We start from the raw sequence: 18,206 nt of genomic DNA on the forward strand, positions 1-18,206 counted from the left end.
ACTTCTGAAGGGTGACGACAATAAACAAACAAACAGATAAAGAAATAGGATTGGTCATTTCAGAGAAGCGTCACCTAATGGAAGAAAATGGAGGTCATTCCGTGACTGTTTGGATTTAGCACATGGAAGAAACCCATTTCAGGCTGTGTGTGTGTGTGTGTGTGTGTGTGTGTGTGTGGGAGAGAGAGTGAGTGAGTGAGTGAGTGAGAGGTTTAGAGATGACAGGCTACAGAACTCTGTTCTCTTCAGAACCATACCTGCCGTCTCCTACCACAGCCTACAACCATGTCACAGTAAACGCCTTTAAGAATGTGTGTGAAGATTTCAACATTCAATATTTTATGGCCATATGCACGTTAAAAAAGGCTGTACACTGTACAAGGTTTTTATTTGGCCAGTCCTTCAGGCACAAGTGAGATGTATACAAAAAAAAGTGCACACAGTGAATATGCCTGAAATGCCTGTGTGTGTCTCTAAGTGAGAGAGAGAGAGAGAGAGAGAGAGAGAGAACATGAAGGAACTTGAGAGGAACTGGCAGTCTATTATGTACATTAGCAATTAGCATTCATGGGTATTTGTTGTGTTTTGGGGGTGTGTGACATGCAAGATGTTTCGTCCATTCTGAAGAGAGGACGTCATTAACAAGCATGAGATGCCGATCACTGCTAACCTGCCCAAGACTTCTGCTTTCACAGTGTTTAAACTGAGTGGAAAGGGACGGGTCTGCACACGGCCTAGAGGAGAAGAGCTTCTGACCCACCTGAGGCTGCCAAACAGCCTCGCCCTGTTGGAGCAGGTTTTACTAAAATACGTTAGCATGCAGTTGATCAGTTTCGCTTGATATCAGCACGACTCACTCTCTTTGTGTGTCTCTCCTCTGTCTGGCCTGGCTCAAATTAACATCATACCAGCATTAGGCATACTGCAAAACCAACAACTGTCATTCCTGAAACAGTAAAAAGAGACAGACTACTGAGGAAGAGCATATTGAGTGCAAGCAGGGCTCTATAAGGCTACTGTCCCTAAAACCACCTGCTGAACACGGGCAGGACAGAGAAGGGGTGCGGTGTCCCTGTGCTGCTGAACATGGGCGGGACAGAGGAGGGATAGGGTGTCCCTGTGCTGCTGGGAGGACATGCCCATGCAGGACTCTCATGTACATCATGGACCACCGGCCATTTCTGTCCCTGGGGGCTCCTCGGTTGTTTGTCCAGTCTCTCATCATTTTGAGATGGGACTGCTGACACACTCTCGAATGGTCTGCCTACATACACCACCAGACCCTCACAGCCCATCCAGAATGAAGTTGCATAATTATATTCAATTCACCCAAGTTCTCTCACACACAAACACACACACCACTGCTGTGTTCCTTTCACTGGCTTTCCGAATTACCAAAAAAGGTTTTAGCTTGATAATGTGTTAAGACTCCTAGTTGTATCAGTACCATGGAAATTGTAAACACAAATTTAAATTGCTCAGGACAAGAGCATTTGCTATAAGCTCTGAGTGTAAATGTGCACACCTCACACCCCCGCATTTAATTTCCTGATTAGACTTGCTACCCACAAATGTGAAGTGAAGAGAGGGAGGGAGGGGCTTGTGTTCAGTGGGTTGGGGCTAAGGTGATGTGGGAGGAGCTATGACTGAAGGAAAGGCTAGTGGGACTTTAAAGCTTCATTGTTTTTTCATAGGAAAACCAAGACAATATAGACGAGAAATGAAAATGGGTCATCGCTCCATCCCTGCACTGGAAACACTCCAGGCAGACCCAATACTTTCATTATTCTCAGTCACTACACAAACACTTTGACTTTAAAAGCCATCTAGAATCCTGCCCAAAACCATTACTGCTGCTACCTGAGGAACTGGAGTTACTGGAATCGTCCGAGTCACTGGAGGAGTCAGAGTCGCCGTGACTGCTATCGCTGTCAGATGAGGTGTCTGAGGAGGAGGAGGAGGACGATGAAGAGTCTGACGACTCCACGTCCTGATTCTGAGTCATGATCATCTTAGGAGCATTCTTGAGGTGCTCCCTCAGTTCATCGCTGTTGTAGAAAGACAGAGATAAAGGAGAAGAATGAGAGAGAAAAAAAAAACAAAGTGGTGGTGGTGGTGGGTGGAGGGGTAGCACACAACAAATCAGACAGCAGGGACCTGGAGACCGTGGTCAAGTCCAGGCTCTCTAGCAGCTCTTACGTCAGTCCGCCGAGACCGATGGAGGTGAAGAAATTGATGGCGAATCTTGTGTTCCTCGGGTTGTCCCGGGGAAACAGGCCCTCGAAGAAAGGCTGCAGCGTCCTGGAGGGGGAGGGGGTAGCAGAGGCATCAGAGTCCCGAGCTGGGGTACATACGCCAGCATGGCTGCAGCCAGAGCAGGAAAGCCAGACTCACGTGTCCTTGAGCCGCTCGTTGAGCCTGGGCAGACCCATGTAGGCACACAGCTCCTGGAAGAGGATCTTCACAAAGATGCGGCTGGACGAGGTCGTCGTCTCCTCACTCATTTTAATGCACTCCAGGACCTGCAAGGAATTCACAGTGATTTGTTTTTCTTCAAGCAAAGCGATCGCATACACAGGCAGGTACAAACACCCCTACACAAACAGCCCCGTAAATACCACTACAGAAACAGCATTCCCCCCCCCCCCAAAAATACCCCCCACACAAATACCCCCTACATAAATACCCCTGTAAACACCCCCCACACTAACACCCCAATAAAAATAGCCCTATACAAACACCCTCCACAAAAACACCACACACAATCACCCCCGAAAACACCCCTGCAAAGACACCCCCACAAAAAAACACAAAGCCGTGCACGCTGAACATCTTTGTGGGGACGCTGGCTAACACTTCCAGGGATGTGCAAGGAGCTTCATAGCCGGGGCTAAACATTGCCTCAGAGAGCGGGTTTTGCAGCAGGAGCGTCATGGTGACTCACACTCCAGGGGACAGAGTCCGTATAGAGGAGGTGGGCGAACAGGCGGGCGACGTTGCGGAGTTTGTTGGTCTCCAGCCTGTGGATGGTGTCGTACTGCTCCTGAAAGATGGCCTCAAAGCTCTCCATGTAGTCCTTCTTCAGCAAGCAGAACCTCTGCACCAACACAGGGAAATCAGCCAGGACCGATCAGAGACAGGAAGAGACATCGAAACAGAGAAGGAATGAAGGATTGGACAGAGAGAAAGACAGCAGAGTGAGACGGACAGGCAGCAAACTGATAGGAGAACAAGAGAAAAATGGTAGAGACACAGTGAGAGAGACAGAGGTGGGGAGCGGACGAGAACTGAGCAAAAATGAGATAGATGCGAGACTCACCCCTGCAAGGAGACCAAAAAACTTCTCATAAGTTCTCTGCTGAGCACAGCAGTCCAAGATCATGTTACACAGCTCTTTCTGCAGGGAGACAGAAACCCAGATCAGTGTCCTCAGTACAACGACACACAAACCCCTTACACATACACGCACACACACAAACCCCTCACACACACACACGACACAAACCCCTCACACACACAAACCCCTCACGCACACAAACACACAAACCCCTCACTCACATACACACCCCCGACACAAACCCCTCACTCACACACACCCCCCTCACCCTCGACACAATCTAAAAGTGCAGACAGGCTCACAGGCCTGTAATGCAGCAGGCTGTTGCGAGGCCGTGAGCAGGGCCCTGGAGCTCAGCAGCAGGTCCTAGAGAGGTACTAAGCCTGGCCAAGGCGCCTCAACACGGACCATCAGGAGGCCTTAGGTGGGGACCTGGAGCTGGGAGGAACGTTCCATGGTCCACAGCGTGGCTTCACTGTTTACACTATGCCAGGGCAGCAGTCTGTCAGTGCCGAGTGGAATGAAAAGCTGCCACCTCTTTCAGGTAGAGCATGTGTGGGCAGCACTGTGGCCCAGAGCATGTCTCTCTCCCAGCCAACCACCACTCAGGCTGGGCAGCTACGAGACTGTCCCCATCGTTGGTTGCTGGACACTTGTGATCTATAGCGGGCATGTCCTCGGGCTGGAGGACAGCGCTGGTAGAGGGCATGCCTCACCAGGCAAGACTGCAGAGTACAGAACACGTCACGTGTGGCAGAAAGCTGGACAGATCAATCAGGTATATCCGATTAAGAAAGCAAGACCCTGGGGCCTGCAACTCTCTCTCAATCTCCCTGCTCTCACTCTTTTTCTCTGCCCCCCCGACTCCTTTTCCACCAGCCTGGATTTGATCCATTCTCTCTTTTCTGATCCTTCTCTTCTACATCTCTCATCTGAGCTCCCCCCCCCCCCCCCCCCCCCCCAACCATGAGCTGAAAGGCTGCTCCCTGAGAGTTGACCTTGTATCATGACTCTCCACATCTGAGCTGTGAGGGTCTATCACAGCAGGACAGGCAGAGCACAGACTGTTTAAGACAAGTGAAAAGGTCAGAGTGGAGTAGGTACACACACACACACACACACACACACACATACACACACACACACACACACACACACACACACAGTCATAAGTTGTTCAACTAACTGCATGCTGGAGTGTCTAAGAATAACTGGCTAAGCTTTTGTCTTCTGCTTGTGAACAGCTCACTCCTTAACTGATTCACTCCTTAACTTCTAACGGCTCCATCCATCACAGAATGCAGAGACCAGAACAGGGTGAGACATGAGAACCTTCCCGGCCCAAACGACACAGACAAATCTCTCTACACCATGGAAGCAGGAGATCCACGACACACTTCCCCTTGGCCCTAAAGCTTCGCGCCTCACACGACCCTGCCTGCAGCTGGATCTCTGATGGTTGAGGAAATGGGAGGAGTGTGCATGTCTGCAGGTGGAGTTTAGCACTTTTTGGGCCTTGTCAAAAGTGGAGCCAGACCCTCAGGGCACTCCGGCACGCGTTACGCACAGTTCCCTCCCAGTCAGGAGTGTATATGCTAAGTGATGAAGGACATGGTGATTGACAGCAACCTGACAGAAGAATGGCCCCTCTGGACAGTAGTGAAGGAGAGATATATGGGTGGGGGGAGACAGACAGACAGACAGAGAGAGAGAGAGAGAGAGAGAGAGAGAGAGAGAACACAGAAGAGAGCAAGAGAACAGATAGAGAATAGACAGAATAGCGAGAGAAATCAGAGAGAAGAGACAGCAGAGAATAGAGAAAGGGGGTACACAGAGAGAGCAGGAGTGTGGAGAAGAGACTCCCTCAAGTGTTGTCTGCACAGCGTACACACAGCACAGAATGTTTCCAGAGATGACCTACCATCTGCTCAAACCCCCCCCCCCCCCACACACACAATCTAACACAATCCCATTAGTCTTTATTAAGGCATGAGCAAGGAAGGACATTCATCCCTGTATACATCCTCCCTCTGCATCTGCCAGACAGGTCACTGCATCGCCTCCCCGAGCCAACCACAGGCAGGGGGCATCAGGAACAACGAGCCCCAACCCAGAGCTGCACGACTCTGGAGAAAATCGATAACCTGTTAAGGGACACCTGGTTCCTTGAAAAACAGACGGAGGAGTTGGAATCAACAAGAAGAGACCGGAGATCTCAGCAAACAGAGTTTAACTGCATCCTACTGACGGGACGAAAGTCCAGTTGGGGCACATTTACAGTGCGTGATGTCGCCAGGGCCACGCAGGCCTGAACCTCAGACCCAGCCGCCAGCACGCCACTCGAGGAGACCCGCTCGAAACACCTGACAAAGAGCCTTTTCTGTTCTCCATACAGCCCTACCGAAATGTGCTCACACACAAACAAGCATGGAACACAAGCATCAAGACCCATGACTTGCCCGTGGAGACCTCTGACCTGGCCAGCTGACCCCTACTGACCTCCATGGCATACTGAGCCTAACCCATTTACTTTGGGACAGGCACAAAGGGTGTGTGAGGTACATGCAGACAGTTCACACACACACACACACACACACTTCAGGACGTATGACAGACTACTCGGAAAACTCAGTCGATAATTCCATGGCAAGCATGAGAAAGATGGGAGTGGGCGGAGTTGCTATGTCCTCTGTCCAGTGAGGAAAGAGAAACTCAGGAATAGAAGGAGTTTCCATTACCTCTGTCCAGTGAGGCAACTACTGCAGCAATTCCGCAGAATTATTATACACAACCTCTTTCTTTGAAATCCCCAAGACAAAGGTGAAAATGTGAATGTTTGTCACAGAAAACCGCAAATAAAAACACACATGTATACACATCACCTGTAGTGTTTACTCACAAACCAGAGCTGTAACGGAAACCCTCATGTGGGAGGGTGGTGCACTGCAAACGTAATAGGACTGAGGTCCGGGGAAGCCGGACCTGGGAGAGCAGACAGGGGCGCTGCACACGTGTACACGCCGGCCAGTGAGGGGTATTCGGCCTAGGTCTCGACACAACTCTGCTCGGTCACGGACGCAACTTTAGTGGAGATGACACGGATAAACTGTGGAACTTTAAAACAGATCTTAACGGGAATACTGTGCGCCACTTCCAACTCTTTCCAGAGGACAGACATCCCTACAGTCAGAGCCCGGGAATGCATACAAGGGTGAGAGAGAGAGAACGAGAGCAGAAAAACAAGTTTGCTTTGGGGGAAGTATGAGGAAGCAGGATGAGGGCAGAATAAAGAAGGCACACAACAGTGAGCTCCACTCCACAACACCAGTGGGAGTTCCATTCCACAACAACAGCGGGAGTTCCATGCCACACCAGGCCGCTGATGACACTACTAACCAGGTCAGCAGTAGTGGAAATGGCAGCATAACGCATGCACACTTCACTACACATCTGCTTTCACAACCCCCCCCCTGCAATCATGCCTCAGTGGGCCACACTGAAAAGACTTTTAATAGCTTCCATAAAAACACCCCCAGCGAGATGAACTTGTGACAAAACTGGGAAAATCAGTGTTTGCTGAATTCACAGCTCGTAAAATTCCAGCAGGCCCATCGAATCCAAAAACATTCTTTTTACTCTCAAACCTGTAGCAAGAACACATAAAAATACAAAATATTTTTCCGTATTTGTACTCCATGTTGCATTTTAGCTACTGAAGCTACCAACAGGCGAGAGCACCACTCAGAGGTCTGTTACTCCGCAGCCAACAACATACGCATAGAAAAAATCTCTTCCACATATATGTACGAACAAGTTAGGACAACAACTGGCCAGATTCACAAATTTTCTCTTGGGTATGAGCAAAATTTCACCAGGTCCCACCCCGGGACGGCTCAAGCCCCAGATGGCTCCACACTCCAGTTCGGAATTCTGGTGAATGCGTGCTCTTCCACAAACAGCTGTTTACGTCAGCCATTCACCACAGTTTTGTGAATTTACGAGCATTTGTGGAATTCAACATGGCTCGGTCAGAAGAACTGACCTCATGATTGGGAGATGAAACTGTGCTGGGCTGAGGCCCAGTCTCTGCTGAACCACTGTACACAATCTGACTCCGCGCTACAGCGGTCACAACCGTGCCGAGCACATTCCCAGGTCTGGCACACCACACGGGCACTCTCATATCATTAACAACACGTGTTCAAGTCCTGCTGCTCTGTGTCTCTCCTCTCAATGTGGCCCAAATAATAAAATAACAACGGTCACAAACTCACCAGCTGATATATCTGTATGTGTGCGCGTGTGCATGCAGGTATACTCATACTGTCTGAGTGAAGGCAAAGTACAAGGCGAGAACTCTTAGGTGGAGAGTACACGCCCAGCGTCACGGCACCTGCAGTGGTAGTGTCACGTCTGCACCTTGCAGAGTGACACAGAGCTCAGCTCTGCTCCCAACAGGACTGTGTGAGGATCTCCTGACCCTTCACAGCCTGAAGCCCTGCAGGTGGGCAACTGCCATGAGAACGGCTCCAGTTTGGAGGAAGGCAGATTTCCAAGAAAGTATTCTGCAAAGTAGGAGTTATCCATCTTCCCTCTAATCTGAGGACGAAGTGACCTAGTCCAGCTCAGCGATGTGAGGGATCAGTCCCTTACACACCCCAGGAGAAGTGCTGGGGATAACAAAGTTAAGAGGGTGGGGCAGGATGTCAACTTTAACCCTTAGCCATCTGAAACTGGACCACAAAATGGTCTCGGACCAGACCAATAATGAAGTGAAGACATAATTAAATAAATGGGCAAGTGTGTGAGCCCCCCAGACAACACAGCAGGCGCTGGACAAACTGTCAAAATAACACAAACTTAAAGTTCATTAGGCGGGGACATTGGATCTACTTGGGCATGTCCTAAGGGACATGAACATACGAAGTCTCAGATGCTTAAAAACACAGGGGCCCTGAACATATGGCCCATGGCTCAAGTAACATTAGTTCCATGGCATGTGGTAGATTGAGCCCACTGGACGTGAGCGTGTGTGCGTGTGTGTGTGTGAGCATGAGCGACAAAGTGGGCAATAGCATAATTAAAAACAACACCCCACCCCTCAGTCAGTCCAAACTGACCTCCTCAAAGTTGCCCGATTAGCAGGCGTCTTTGACTCCACCCCTTCCCCTGTCAACAGGGCTTTCAACTTCCCACAAAAACACTCCAGTGTAGTGACCTCTAAACTTACACTAACTATTCACTTAACAGTGCATTATTCCTACTGAGAATTGAGTCCCATTGAAATTAAGCAGATTTATTTTATTTTTAAAATAAAGCAGAGATCTCCACCCAATCAGACGGCACCAGGCTCCACCCCCATCATACGCCACCACCTATCTGCTTAAGAACCAAAGGAAATCTCAGCCCAAATTTCACACCAATCCCACAGGCTTATCCCAGCATAGGAGAGGCCCTTATAGGGCAATGCCTGCCTTACACAATCTGTGCATGTATGTGTATGCGTTTCTTAAACTATACACATAATTCTAAATAAATTCCCATATCAGGTGTTATTTTTTCCATTTTCTGCAGGAGGGGGATGTGTGAATTTTCTAAAAATATCAACATCCAAAACATTTTTCGATTTTCAGAAAGGCGGGGTAGGATAGGGACAGAAAGGCTCAGGTGTGACAATGACGTACTGGGCCCTGGTGACTGAGCAACAGAGCTGGGTACTGCCAACACGGCCAGCCTTGTGTGGAACACCACTGAGGCACTGGTGCTCGCTCATGCACACACACACACGCGTGTGCGTGCAGAGTCACCTTCTCTGTCCTGGAGAAGCAAAGCGAGTCTTACATGTATTTATAGCTGTACTATTTAGCTCACTTGCCTGCTTAGTTTGGGTTTCTGGACAAGTTTAGCTGTCTGTTTTTACTTACTCATGAAGGCCCCATTATTTCAGCGCTAGTGTTTGTGGCTTGGCTTTCTGGACGGAGGTGAAGTCTGATTTAGCTCTAAATCACACCGTTAGCACTGACCTTATGAAAATCAGGTTTTGCCTTGGAAAAGCGCTCATCCAGAGTCTAGGTGATGTCACTTTATGACCGTAGCCATGTCATAAACTGGGTTAAAGACATGGTTAGATGGACAAAAATACCACTTCTATATGGAGGTCTCGTACATACCGTCTCCACCCTTTGCTCGCATGCATGCACACGTGCACATGCACGCACGCACACACACACCACAAGCTGTTTATAATATGTTAGCAGGTTTTGCAAGCTCCCCTTGGGGTGATCTTACACAACACACTCAATCACACACACCTCAGTGTGTCTGTTCCAGAGTAAACCTCACAGAGTACAGAAGAGACGGCTTTCCCCCGGAGCATGTGCCCTCACCTACGCACGCACGCACACGCACGCACACGCACGCACGCACGCACGCGCGCGCGCACGCACACACACACACACACACACACACACACACACACACACACACACACACACACACACACACACACACACACACACACACACACACGGCCTGCTTCAGCCTTCTCCACCTGCACCTCTTGGATTCACCAGTGACAAATACTCTGAAGGAAAGCCCAGCACAATTACCACATGCATTCATTTTGTACGGCAACGAGGGAATGCTTAATACACACACGCGCACGCACACACACACACACACACACACACACACACACACACACTCACTCCTAACTTGCTTTCATTTAGATAAGCTCTGTATCCGTCCATCTTTGGAACTTTGGAACATGGAACTTTGTTTAAATGAGCATGGTAGAAAAAGGGGAAGGAGTCACAGAACATAATGGCGTCCGGCCCCCGGTAAAGGTCTGATTCTTTGATTAACCGCAAACAGAGTGCAGGAAACACACACACAAACACACACAGCATCTACCATAACTACATACAGTTTCATCGCTACAGTGAATGGAGATATTCAGAGGCGTGTGGCATGTCAAAGACCATTAATTCTGTGCTTAAACCCTCAGCAACACGGCGCTAAGCACAATGCATGTGTGGTTTTGCATGGGGTGTGCACACACATGTGCAAGCTGTAAATGTGAAACGCGGGTGGGGACTAAACACAGGGTTGGATACTGAGATCCCTGAGCACTCAGCACTGTGGGGGTGGGGGTCATGGAGCACACAGTGTAACAGGAGCTAAGTGTGGGTCTCTCTCTCTGCTACCATGAAAATACAAAACAAGGTTATTAACATGACAAATGTGTCCCAAGTGACTACAAACCCTCAGTTCCATTTCTGGAGCAGAAAGCCCCGCCCACACTTCCCCTCTTGGCTCTCCCCTCAGGGGAATCCCGGCCACCATGCTGTAGGCCACTCTGGTTCTACAAAGAGCGGGGACGCTAGTGCCAGCAGACCCAGAGTTTCGGCCCAGGGAAGGAGCAGCAGAATTCTGACGGTGGCATATTCACGTCAGATGTATTTCAAATTTCGCTCATAACCGTGTAAACAGAAGCCACAGACAATTATTAGCAAAAGTAACATTATTAACTCAAACATATACGGTCACATCAGGTTCACCAGCCATGACTGGATTCAACTACAGTCATTTAAAACTAAAGGATGACTAACAAAACTACACTCTTTGCTAGTGGTCGAGCATGTGTGTGTGTGTTTTTTCCCCACAAACCCTAGCACGTTGCCACTCATGTTTCATATACATGATGTGCACAAAGTTCAGTGAGGCGACGTGAACGAGAAAAAAATAACTGGAATCAAATTAAAAACTCAAACTATCTCAGAGGGAGAAGATATATTTACTCAAGTCAAAAAGGAATCGATAAACACCCGGGAGGGCAGGGTTAGGCGGGTGGGGGGCATGTCTTAGAGAAGGCAATGCAGCTAGCTCGGTGGCTAACGTACCGTCTGGCTCTCCGGGAAGTCCATCTTGATCAGTTTGTGAGCGCATTCCTCGAAGTCCAAGCTGTAAAGAAGCCAAAGAAAGGAGAAGCATTAGAGTGCCATCACACAGTCCACAGAAGTCTGACGCAGTTAAACTGATAAATAAATGTGTTGCCGCAAAAGACTCATTTTTGGTAACACACCATGTAGTCAATCAATTAAAATGATCAAAAACCCATTTGACGCTGCAAAGCTAAAAATAAATAAGTTGTTTGGTGTCATAAGTAAACTGGAAATCAAACTAATTTAAAATGCACATATTTTAATATCTTATATGGACACAAGACTGTGCACACAGGCCCAGTGACATGAAATGCGTATGAAATATGAATCACGAGGTATTAATGCCAACAAAGTCCAATAACTTTGCTTCAGAGGGTGACACACATTGAATTCCAACACAGAAGATCTGCGCATTAGAATATTCATTAGGCTGGACCGCTGAAACATGCAAAGTAGTGAAAAATATTCAGCTCTAATCCGTCAATGCTGCTAAAAGGACTGAAAATAGCAGGAAGGGAAAAAAGGCAAAGTGAAATGCATAAATCTAACTGAACCTACTGGTATGTGTCCTGCCTCCAAATCTACCGTAGCACTGTGGGACAGCGGGGGAGGGGGGCTATAAACAGAGGCTGATATGGCATTTAGCCAGCGTCTCTTATCACGTAAACATTTTTGGAAAGCATCGCATTTTCAGAAAGGCTCCGCCTCCGACAGCCTGGCTAGGTTCCATCGCCGCTAGAGCAACAAACACAGCTGCTAGAAGTCCTAATGCACGTTACAGAGAGCAGACTCTCCACCACAGAAAAGTTCATCTTTACATGTGGTCAGCTCAGGTCCAGCAGAAGAGAGGATCTTCAGATAAATGAGGCATGAGGCCTTCAGATAAATAACCTCATACAGCCAAAATCTCCCTCACACATTGTCAGAATTTAGCATGTGTGTCAGGTTTGCACAGTTTCATTCTCTTGCGCGCGCACACACATACACACAGCCTGTGTGTAGCAGACCCACTCTCCATGCAATTCAGAGTCATTTCAGTTTGAGAATTAAAGAGGAAATAAAAGTATTTTAATGTAATAGTACATTTGTCTTTGGTTAACTTATAGCCTATGGTAACCCACTTCCAGGCTGTCTCCTAATTCTACAATTTACATACATATTCATGCATTATGTGCTCAATTTCATCACCACAGGGTTAACATAAGTTATCTGGTCTCTGTCAGTTCTGCTGGTCTGTGGCGCGTAACGGACGTGACACGCAGAGGCTCTGACCCTCGGGAGGGTACAGACACAGACGCCTTCCTGTGCCTCTCTGTGTTCAGCAGAAAGAGCCCTTCGACAACCAGACAGTGGCAGGGGCGGGTTTGGGGGGATAGATCTCACCCCTTTATGGTCAAAGCAGACACACCACACACTCCTCACCAAGAAAACACAGTTGCATCATCAACCGGTGACAGGGGTCTGTATGGAAACATGTCACCATCCGGTCAGGGAGGGGGGGCTTACCGCGATGGACGGGGGGAACCGGACAGACCTGCAGTGACAGAGCTGACAGCAGCCACCACAGAGCGAATCTCGCGCTGTGTGTTCTGGCAGTGGGCTAATCTAATTTCCGACTAGGTCACGCAGCAGAGCACTTCTCCCTGCGGTGTTACGCCAGGACCAACTGCTACTGGGAGGCGCTAGGAAGGAGTGTGTGCATGTGCTGGTTGGTGTGCAAGCTTGTGTACGTGTTTGGGTGTATACATGTTTGTGCGCAGGCGTGTTTGGGTGTATACGTGTTTGTGCGCATGCGTGTCATGTGGGTGTCTGGAATTTCAATGTTTGAGCCTTGGAAGCATAAAATGAGTCAATAATTACTACTGTCAAACATCAAACAATTTAATCAAACTCATTACATATTAATTTGCATGCAGTCAATAGCAGCTAAATTGCTCAGCTAATGATCAAAATATAACTTTCTAGCTTGGGCTTGAGCATGTCAAAAGCCTGAATTTGATCAATTCTAATACCACTTGCTGTTCAGCTCACAGGTGTATTAAACCTCTAAATATCCTCAGTCATGGGAAGGTGGTCACAGGGTGAAACCCCTCAGCACTGTCCAGCTGTGATTGAGACGTAGCCACAATAAGCTCACTCAAAGGGCTGAGTGGGCGTGGTCGCTTTAGACGAGTCGGATCCAGCAGTGAACAGAACCCCCTCCCCCCTTTCCTGTCCCATTACAGTGTAAAGAAGCCAACAGATCCAACAAGCAATTAAAGATTTATAGCCCAGCCTGCGGTGGGGTGAGTTTGGGGGACAGCGGCGGTCTGAAGATGCGGCGATGCTGGGAGCGCGTGCAGAGTGCCGAGAATCAAAGCAAGCAGGGTAAGTAAAGGTGGAGGGAATGCAATAGACAGAGCTCTGCAACAGAGGGGCAGGGCTTTCAGCAATGTGGTCATGTGATCACAGCAGGCCCCAAAGGGGTTGGGGGGAGGGCAGTAGATTCAAAGGCTTCCCACTCCAAGCACTCAAAGAGCAGCTCTGCACCCAAGGAGGCCGAAAAGCGGGGCGCATCTGCTGCCTGGGGCTGAGTCCAGCGTGCGCACGCACGCACACACACACACACACACACATTGGTGGACACACATTTGGGTTGGCAATAGACCCTCACCCTCACACATTCCACTACAGCTGGTCTCCCTCTCAACTCCTCCTCACAACCAGGGTTGGTAAAGCCTCGGGCCGGTCGCCGTACAAGTTGAGCTTAACGACGTCTGCGTGTGCACTTTCACCCCAGCGCCAAAACTCAACCAGAAAACGCCCACGTGTGGAACCAGATGTGCACCCCAGTCTGGTTCTGGCCCGTGAAGCAAACCTGGCGTTATTCCTGTCATTATTGTTCCAATCCCAGTCAGGCGCTGAACTGTCCAAACCTGAGGGACACCTGCCCTTCTTAGACTGCTCCGTGTCCATGTATAAAACCTGCGCTGGCGTCAGCCATCAGTGACCTGCACCCACTATTCCTGATTACAAATCACTCTCATTCTGCTGAGATTTCCTCAGCAAGCATGGTCATTTATTTGGACAGAGACATGAGTATCTGTGCGTGTATATTTTATATATATATATATATATATATATGTATGTATGTATGTATGTATGTGCGAGTACTCACCTTGACTGGATGGCCAGATAAATGGTGCGTCGAAACGAAACCAAGTTCACCTCCGTCTGGTCAAAAATTGTGACTTTGGCCTCATCTAAATAAAGAGGACAGAGAGGATAGAGAGAGGAGAGAGAGGCAGTGAGTGGCCCAGGCGGGAACGACCACAGGAACGGCGCCGGTGAGCAGGGAGTGCCAGCCATGCGATCCTACTCTTTCCCACGTCCATCCCGCAGGACCGGGGTCTACCCCGATGCCTCCCCACAGTTAACCGTGCCTGGAATACCTCCAGTGGGACATCAGAACTACCTTACCCAGCTCATTTTGAACCCCAGTATCCGCAATGCCATTCTTTCGGTCATTACCCAGAGTTCATGACCATAGGTGGGGGGGAGGGAGGGGATATGGCGGGAGGTATAGATCGACAGGTAAGCCGAGAGCTTCACTTTACATCTCGGCACCATCTAAACTACTATAGTCCAGTACAGTGACTGCAATACTGCAGCTGCAGCAAACAACGGTCGATCTCACAAACCCGCTTCCCATCACTCGTGACCAAGGTCCTCAGACACTTAAAACTCCCCCGCTTGGATGAGATTCCCACCCCCTTTCCCCAGGAGGGAGCACGCCATATCCTGTTCTGGGAGCTGAAAAGGCCTCAGACTTGGAGGTGCTGATCTACATACCGAGCGCTTCACACTCAGCTGCAAATCACTCGAGTGCATATGGAAGAACTCAACGTCCTTCTGGCGTCTTCACAATCTTCCACTAATAGCAGCGAGGCGACCTTCCGGTCCCCGCACCTGACGCCTCACCGCCCTGTCCATGAATATCATGGGGAGTGGAGGCGTGGCACACCCTCGACAGAGCCCAACACCCACATGGAGCTGGATTTAAAGAGGACATGACACACTAGACATAGCTGGCAGAACGGATTCCCGGATTCCCACTTTTAAAAATGCAGATAGGTTTAACAGTGTCAGTGAAACTGCATCGAAATAAGGAACGATCAAAATAAAATTTTTTGACAAGTGTATCGCCATCTTGTCATCATGCAGAATGTGACGTTATGAGATGGGCTGTCTATGAAAACTTACATTTTTAGTTTAAATTAAAAATAGCAATATAATGTTATTGACATTTTATTCATTTTGCCTCAGTACATAGACACAGCCTTATTGGCATATAGGTAACAAACAATATTACTATTAATTAATAGGAGGTTTAACACCATATACATGTTCAATATACATTGAATATATATTGAACATATCAGATGTATGCTGATTGAATATTGAACATATATTGAATATATCAGACGTATTCTGAATGCGTGGCATGATTGGTTGGAAATGGCCCGTTTATTCCAAGCCGAGGGGTGGAGTCTTTGGTCGTAGTAAATTTGCAGCTGTCTGCACTTTTAACGAATGGCAATAAAAACTAAAATTATCAGACATCTTATTTACTAAAGATAAACAATACATCAAGGTTTCACAGATAATTTGCTGCTTTCTGGAGGTTTACATAGTTGTCGAGGCAGAGCGAAATCATAAAACAGCACCAAACTTAAGTTTATTATAATATGTAATTGCTTTATATCTAAAATGTTCTCAAAATAAGTACACCTTAATTCAAACACACTTAATTTTGTACAAAACTGGTCAAACATAGGGCATTTCATGTGCAGTTTAACACCAAGAATGCAGAAACAACACTCTGAAAACACAGGGACCGCATTACGGTTCTTGAAAACGACCCGCATTAGCGGCCCCGACGCCAAGCTGCCAGAGCTCGTCCCACAGAACATCTCTGGACACGTGGTCGTACGTCTTCTACAGATCCACAAAACACATGTACACAGGACTGGTGCAATCTCATGCCCACTCAGCTATCTGAGAGTGATAGAGAGGTGGTCCACCACAGCCATTCCATAACTAGGACAGAACCCTCATTGCTCAACGGGAATCTTGGGCTTGATAATCGGACAAAATCCCCCTTTCCGTTACCTGCACAGACCTTCCCAGTGGCTGAGATGTGCGATACCTCTATAGTTTATGGTCTACAGCATTTCAAATTTCAGTAGGTTATCGAGAGGGACACCTGATATGTCTGTCTTAAAAAAGAAAATGTAGTTTAATCTTGTGCCATGTTAAGCTATTAATCATCAATAACTTATATGAACTTTAAATTTCTTGTCTAGACAAGATCAGTCTCCCTCTTAAATTACCAACTGAATTTGAAGCTTTTCTAGGATGGATCTAGGAACACAAGATATGTCTTCATCAGCTACAAAACGGGGTTGGCCTATCTGCCTGTGTTAAATTGGTTCCGAGTAGCCATTAATACTGTGGGCAATATGTAGTGCCTGGAACTCACTCATCCAAGCATGATGCTCTTTCCTATGTCCCTCAGAGTTTGACACTTGGTCCAACACTATTTAATATATACAAGCTCCCATTAGCCAGGATAAGTAATAAATACATTCCCTTGCGTTTGCATATGTGTATATGTCTATGTCAACTCCTTGATCAAGTATCTAGAGGTTGGAAATCCTGGATGGGTCATGATCGATTTCCTAGTTACTGGCAATGGCAACCTGAGAAATGTTGCACTAGTGCACCCAGAGTCCCCATCTGTTAGGCCTAAAAACTTTTTAAAAAACTTTTACTTTTGACATTAAGAACCTCATAAGTAGTTTGCAAAATCGCATACTACCCCCTCCAAGGTCCCTGACATTCCCTCTATAGCATAGATAGTGATAAACATTCATTTCTAACCTACTAGAGACCTCCATCTCCAGCTTACACCGTGTAAACAGCTGCAGTGAAAATGTTGACACGCCCGAGAACAAGAGAGCATGCTTCACCTGTTCTCAACATTCACTACATCTTCATGAATCGATTTCGAGATGCTCTTAATGACCTTCAGATTCCTCCATGGTTCCACCTTACTGTAACCCCAGTGAAGTGCTTTTTAGGTTCGTTTCTCATGAGAGCTCCAAGATCTGCCTACAAAAACAATGTGGATCACACCCACTTCCCGACTACAGAGGCGAGGCACCCCTTACTTATTAACACGGCCCTAAGACTGCTGCAATTCATTTCCAAATATTTTGTCTTTTATATTAATTTCTTACTATTAGACCATCATGCAATAGTTTCACATAGAATTTCACCAAATTTCAGTAGGTTATCGAGAGGAGCACCTTATATGTCTGACTTTGAAAACATGGTTTATTCTTGTGCCATTTTAAGCTTCGTAGGACTAGGCTTGTCCACCTTGTGCACCTCATATCCAATGAGCATCGAGAGTGGATTATTAAAAGAGCACCAGGCTGCAATATCCAAACTGCCATGCACTCCCAGTTACAAGACTCATCATTGCAAGGCACAATGAGGCCAGACAGGTGCAATTCCTGCTGGGCCTCTGCACAGGTCCTGATTCAGGTCCTGCACAAGCTCCAGGCCCCCAGGGGGCGACACGCACACTGGATTATTAAAGTGTGCTCCCTCGTTATGAATCTCTAACATAGTCCCAATGCACTTACATTCACAGATGACTACTCTAGGTTGCCAATTTTGGAAACCCATACTTGTTAAATCTTCCTCTCCACTGTTACAAATCAACTAAGTCTCTCGCAACACTTCAGGGAGTGTAGGCACTGAGAACTATAATTAAGGACCATTTTCCTAAATTGAAAAACCATGATTTTCTTTCCTCACTGATCCAGCTGTACTGCTGTTTATAACTAAAAATAAAAGTTGATTTCCGCAGCCCTCAT

At 47.7% G+C, this 18,206-nt stretch overlaps 1 protein-coding gene across 1 annotated transcript in view; it reads right to left on the reverse strand.

Moving 5' to 3' along the window:
* The window catches only part of cwc22 (CWC22 spliceosome associated protein homolog), a 35,399-nt gene that overhangs the window by 1,579 nt on the left and 15,614 nt on the right, over positions 1–18,206 (reverse strand). Inside the window, exons 14-20 of the mRNA XM_035522605.1 lie at positions 14,438–14,522; positions 11,239–11,299; positions 3,320–3,397; positions 2,945–3,097; positions 2,395–2,522; positions 2,200–2,301; positions 1,861–2,048 (exon numbers count right to left, since the gene is read on the reverse strand). Coding sequence (XP_035378498.1) covers positions 1,861–2,048; positions 2,200–2,301; positions 2,395–2,522; positions 2,945–3,097; positions 3,320–3,397; positions 11,239–11,299; positions 14,438–14,522 — 795 coding nt within the window. The remainder of the gene's footprint in view (positions 1–1,860; positions 2,049–2,199; positions 2,302–2,394; positions 2,523–2,944; positions 3,098–3,319; positions 3,398–11,238; positions 11,300–14,437; positions 14,523–18,206) is intronic.

Source organism: Electrophorus electricus, chromosome 2 (assembly GCF_013358815.1).
Source record: "Electrophorus electricus isolate fEleEle1 chromosome 2, fEleEle1.pri, whole genome shotgun sequence".
Lineage (NCBI taxonomy): Eukaryota > Metazoa > Chordata > Actinopteri > Gymnotiformes > Gymnotidae > Electrophorus > Electrophorus electricus.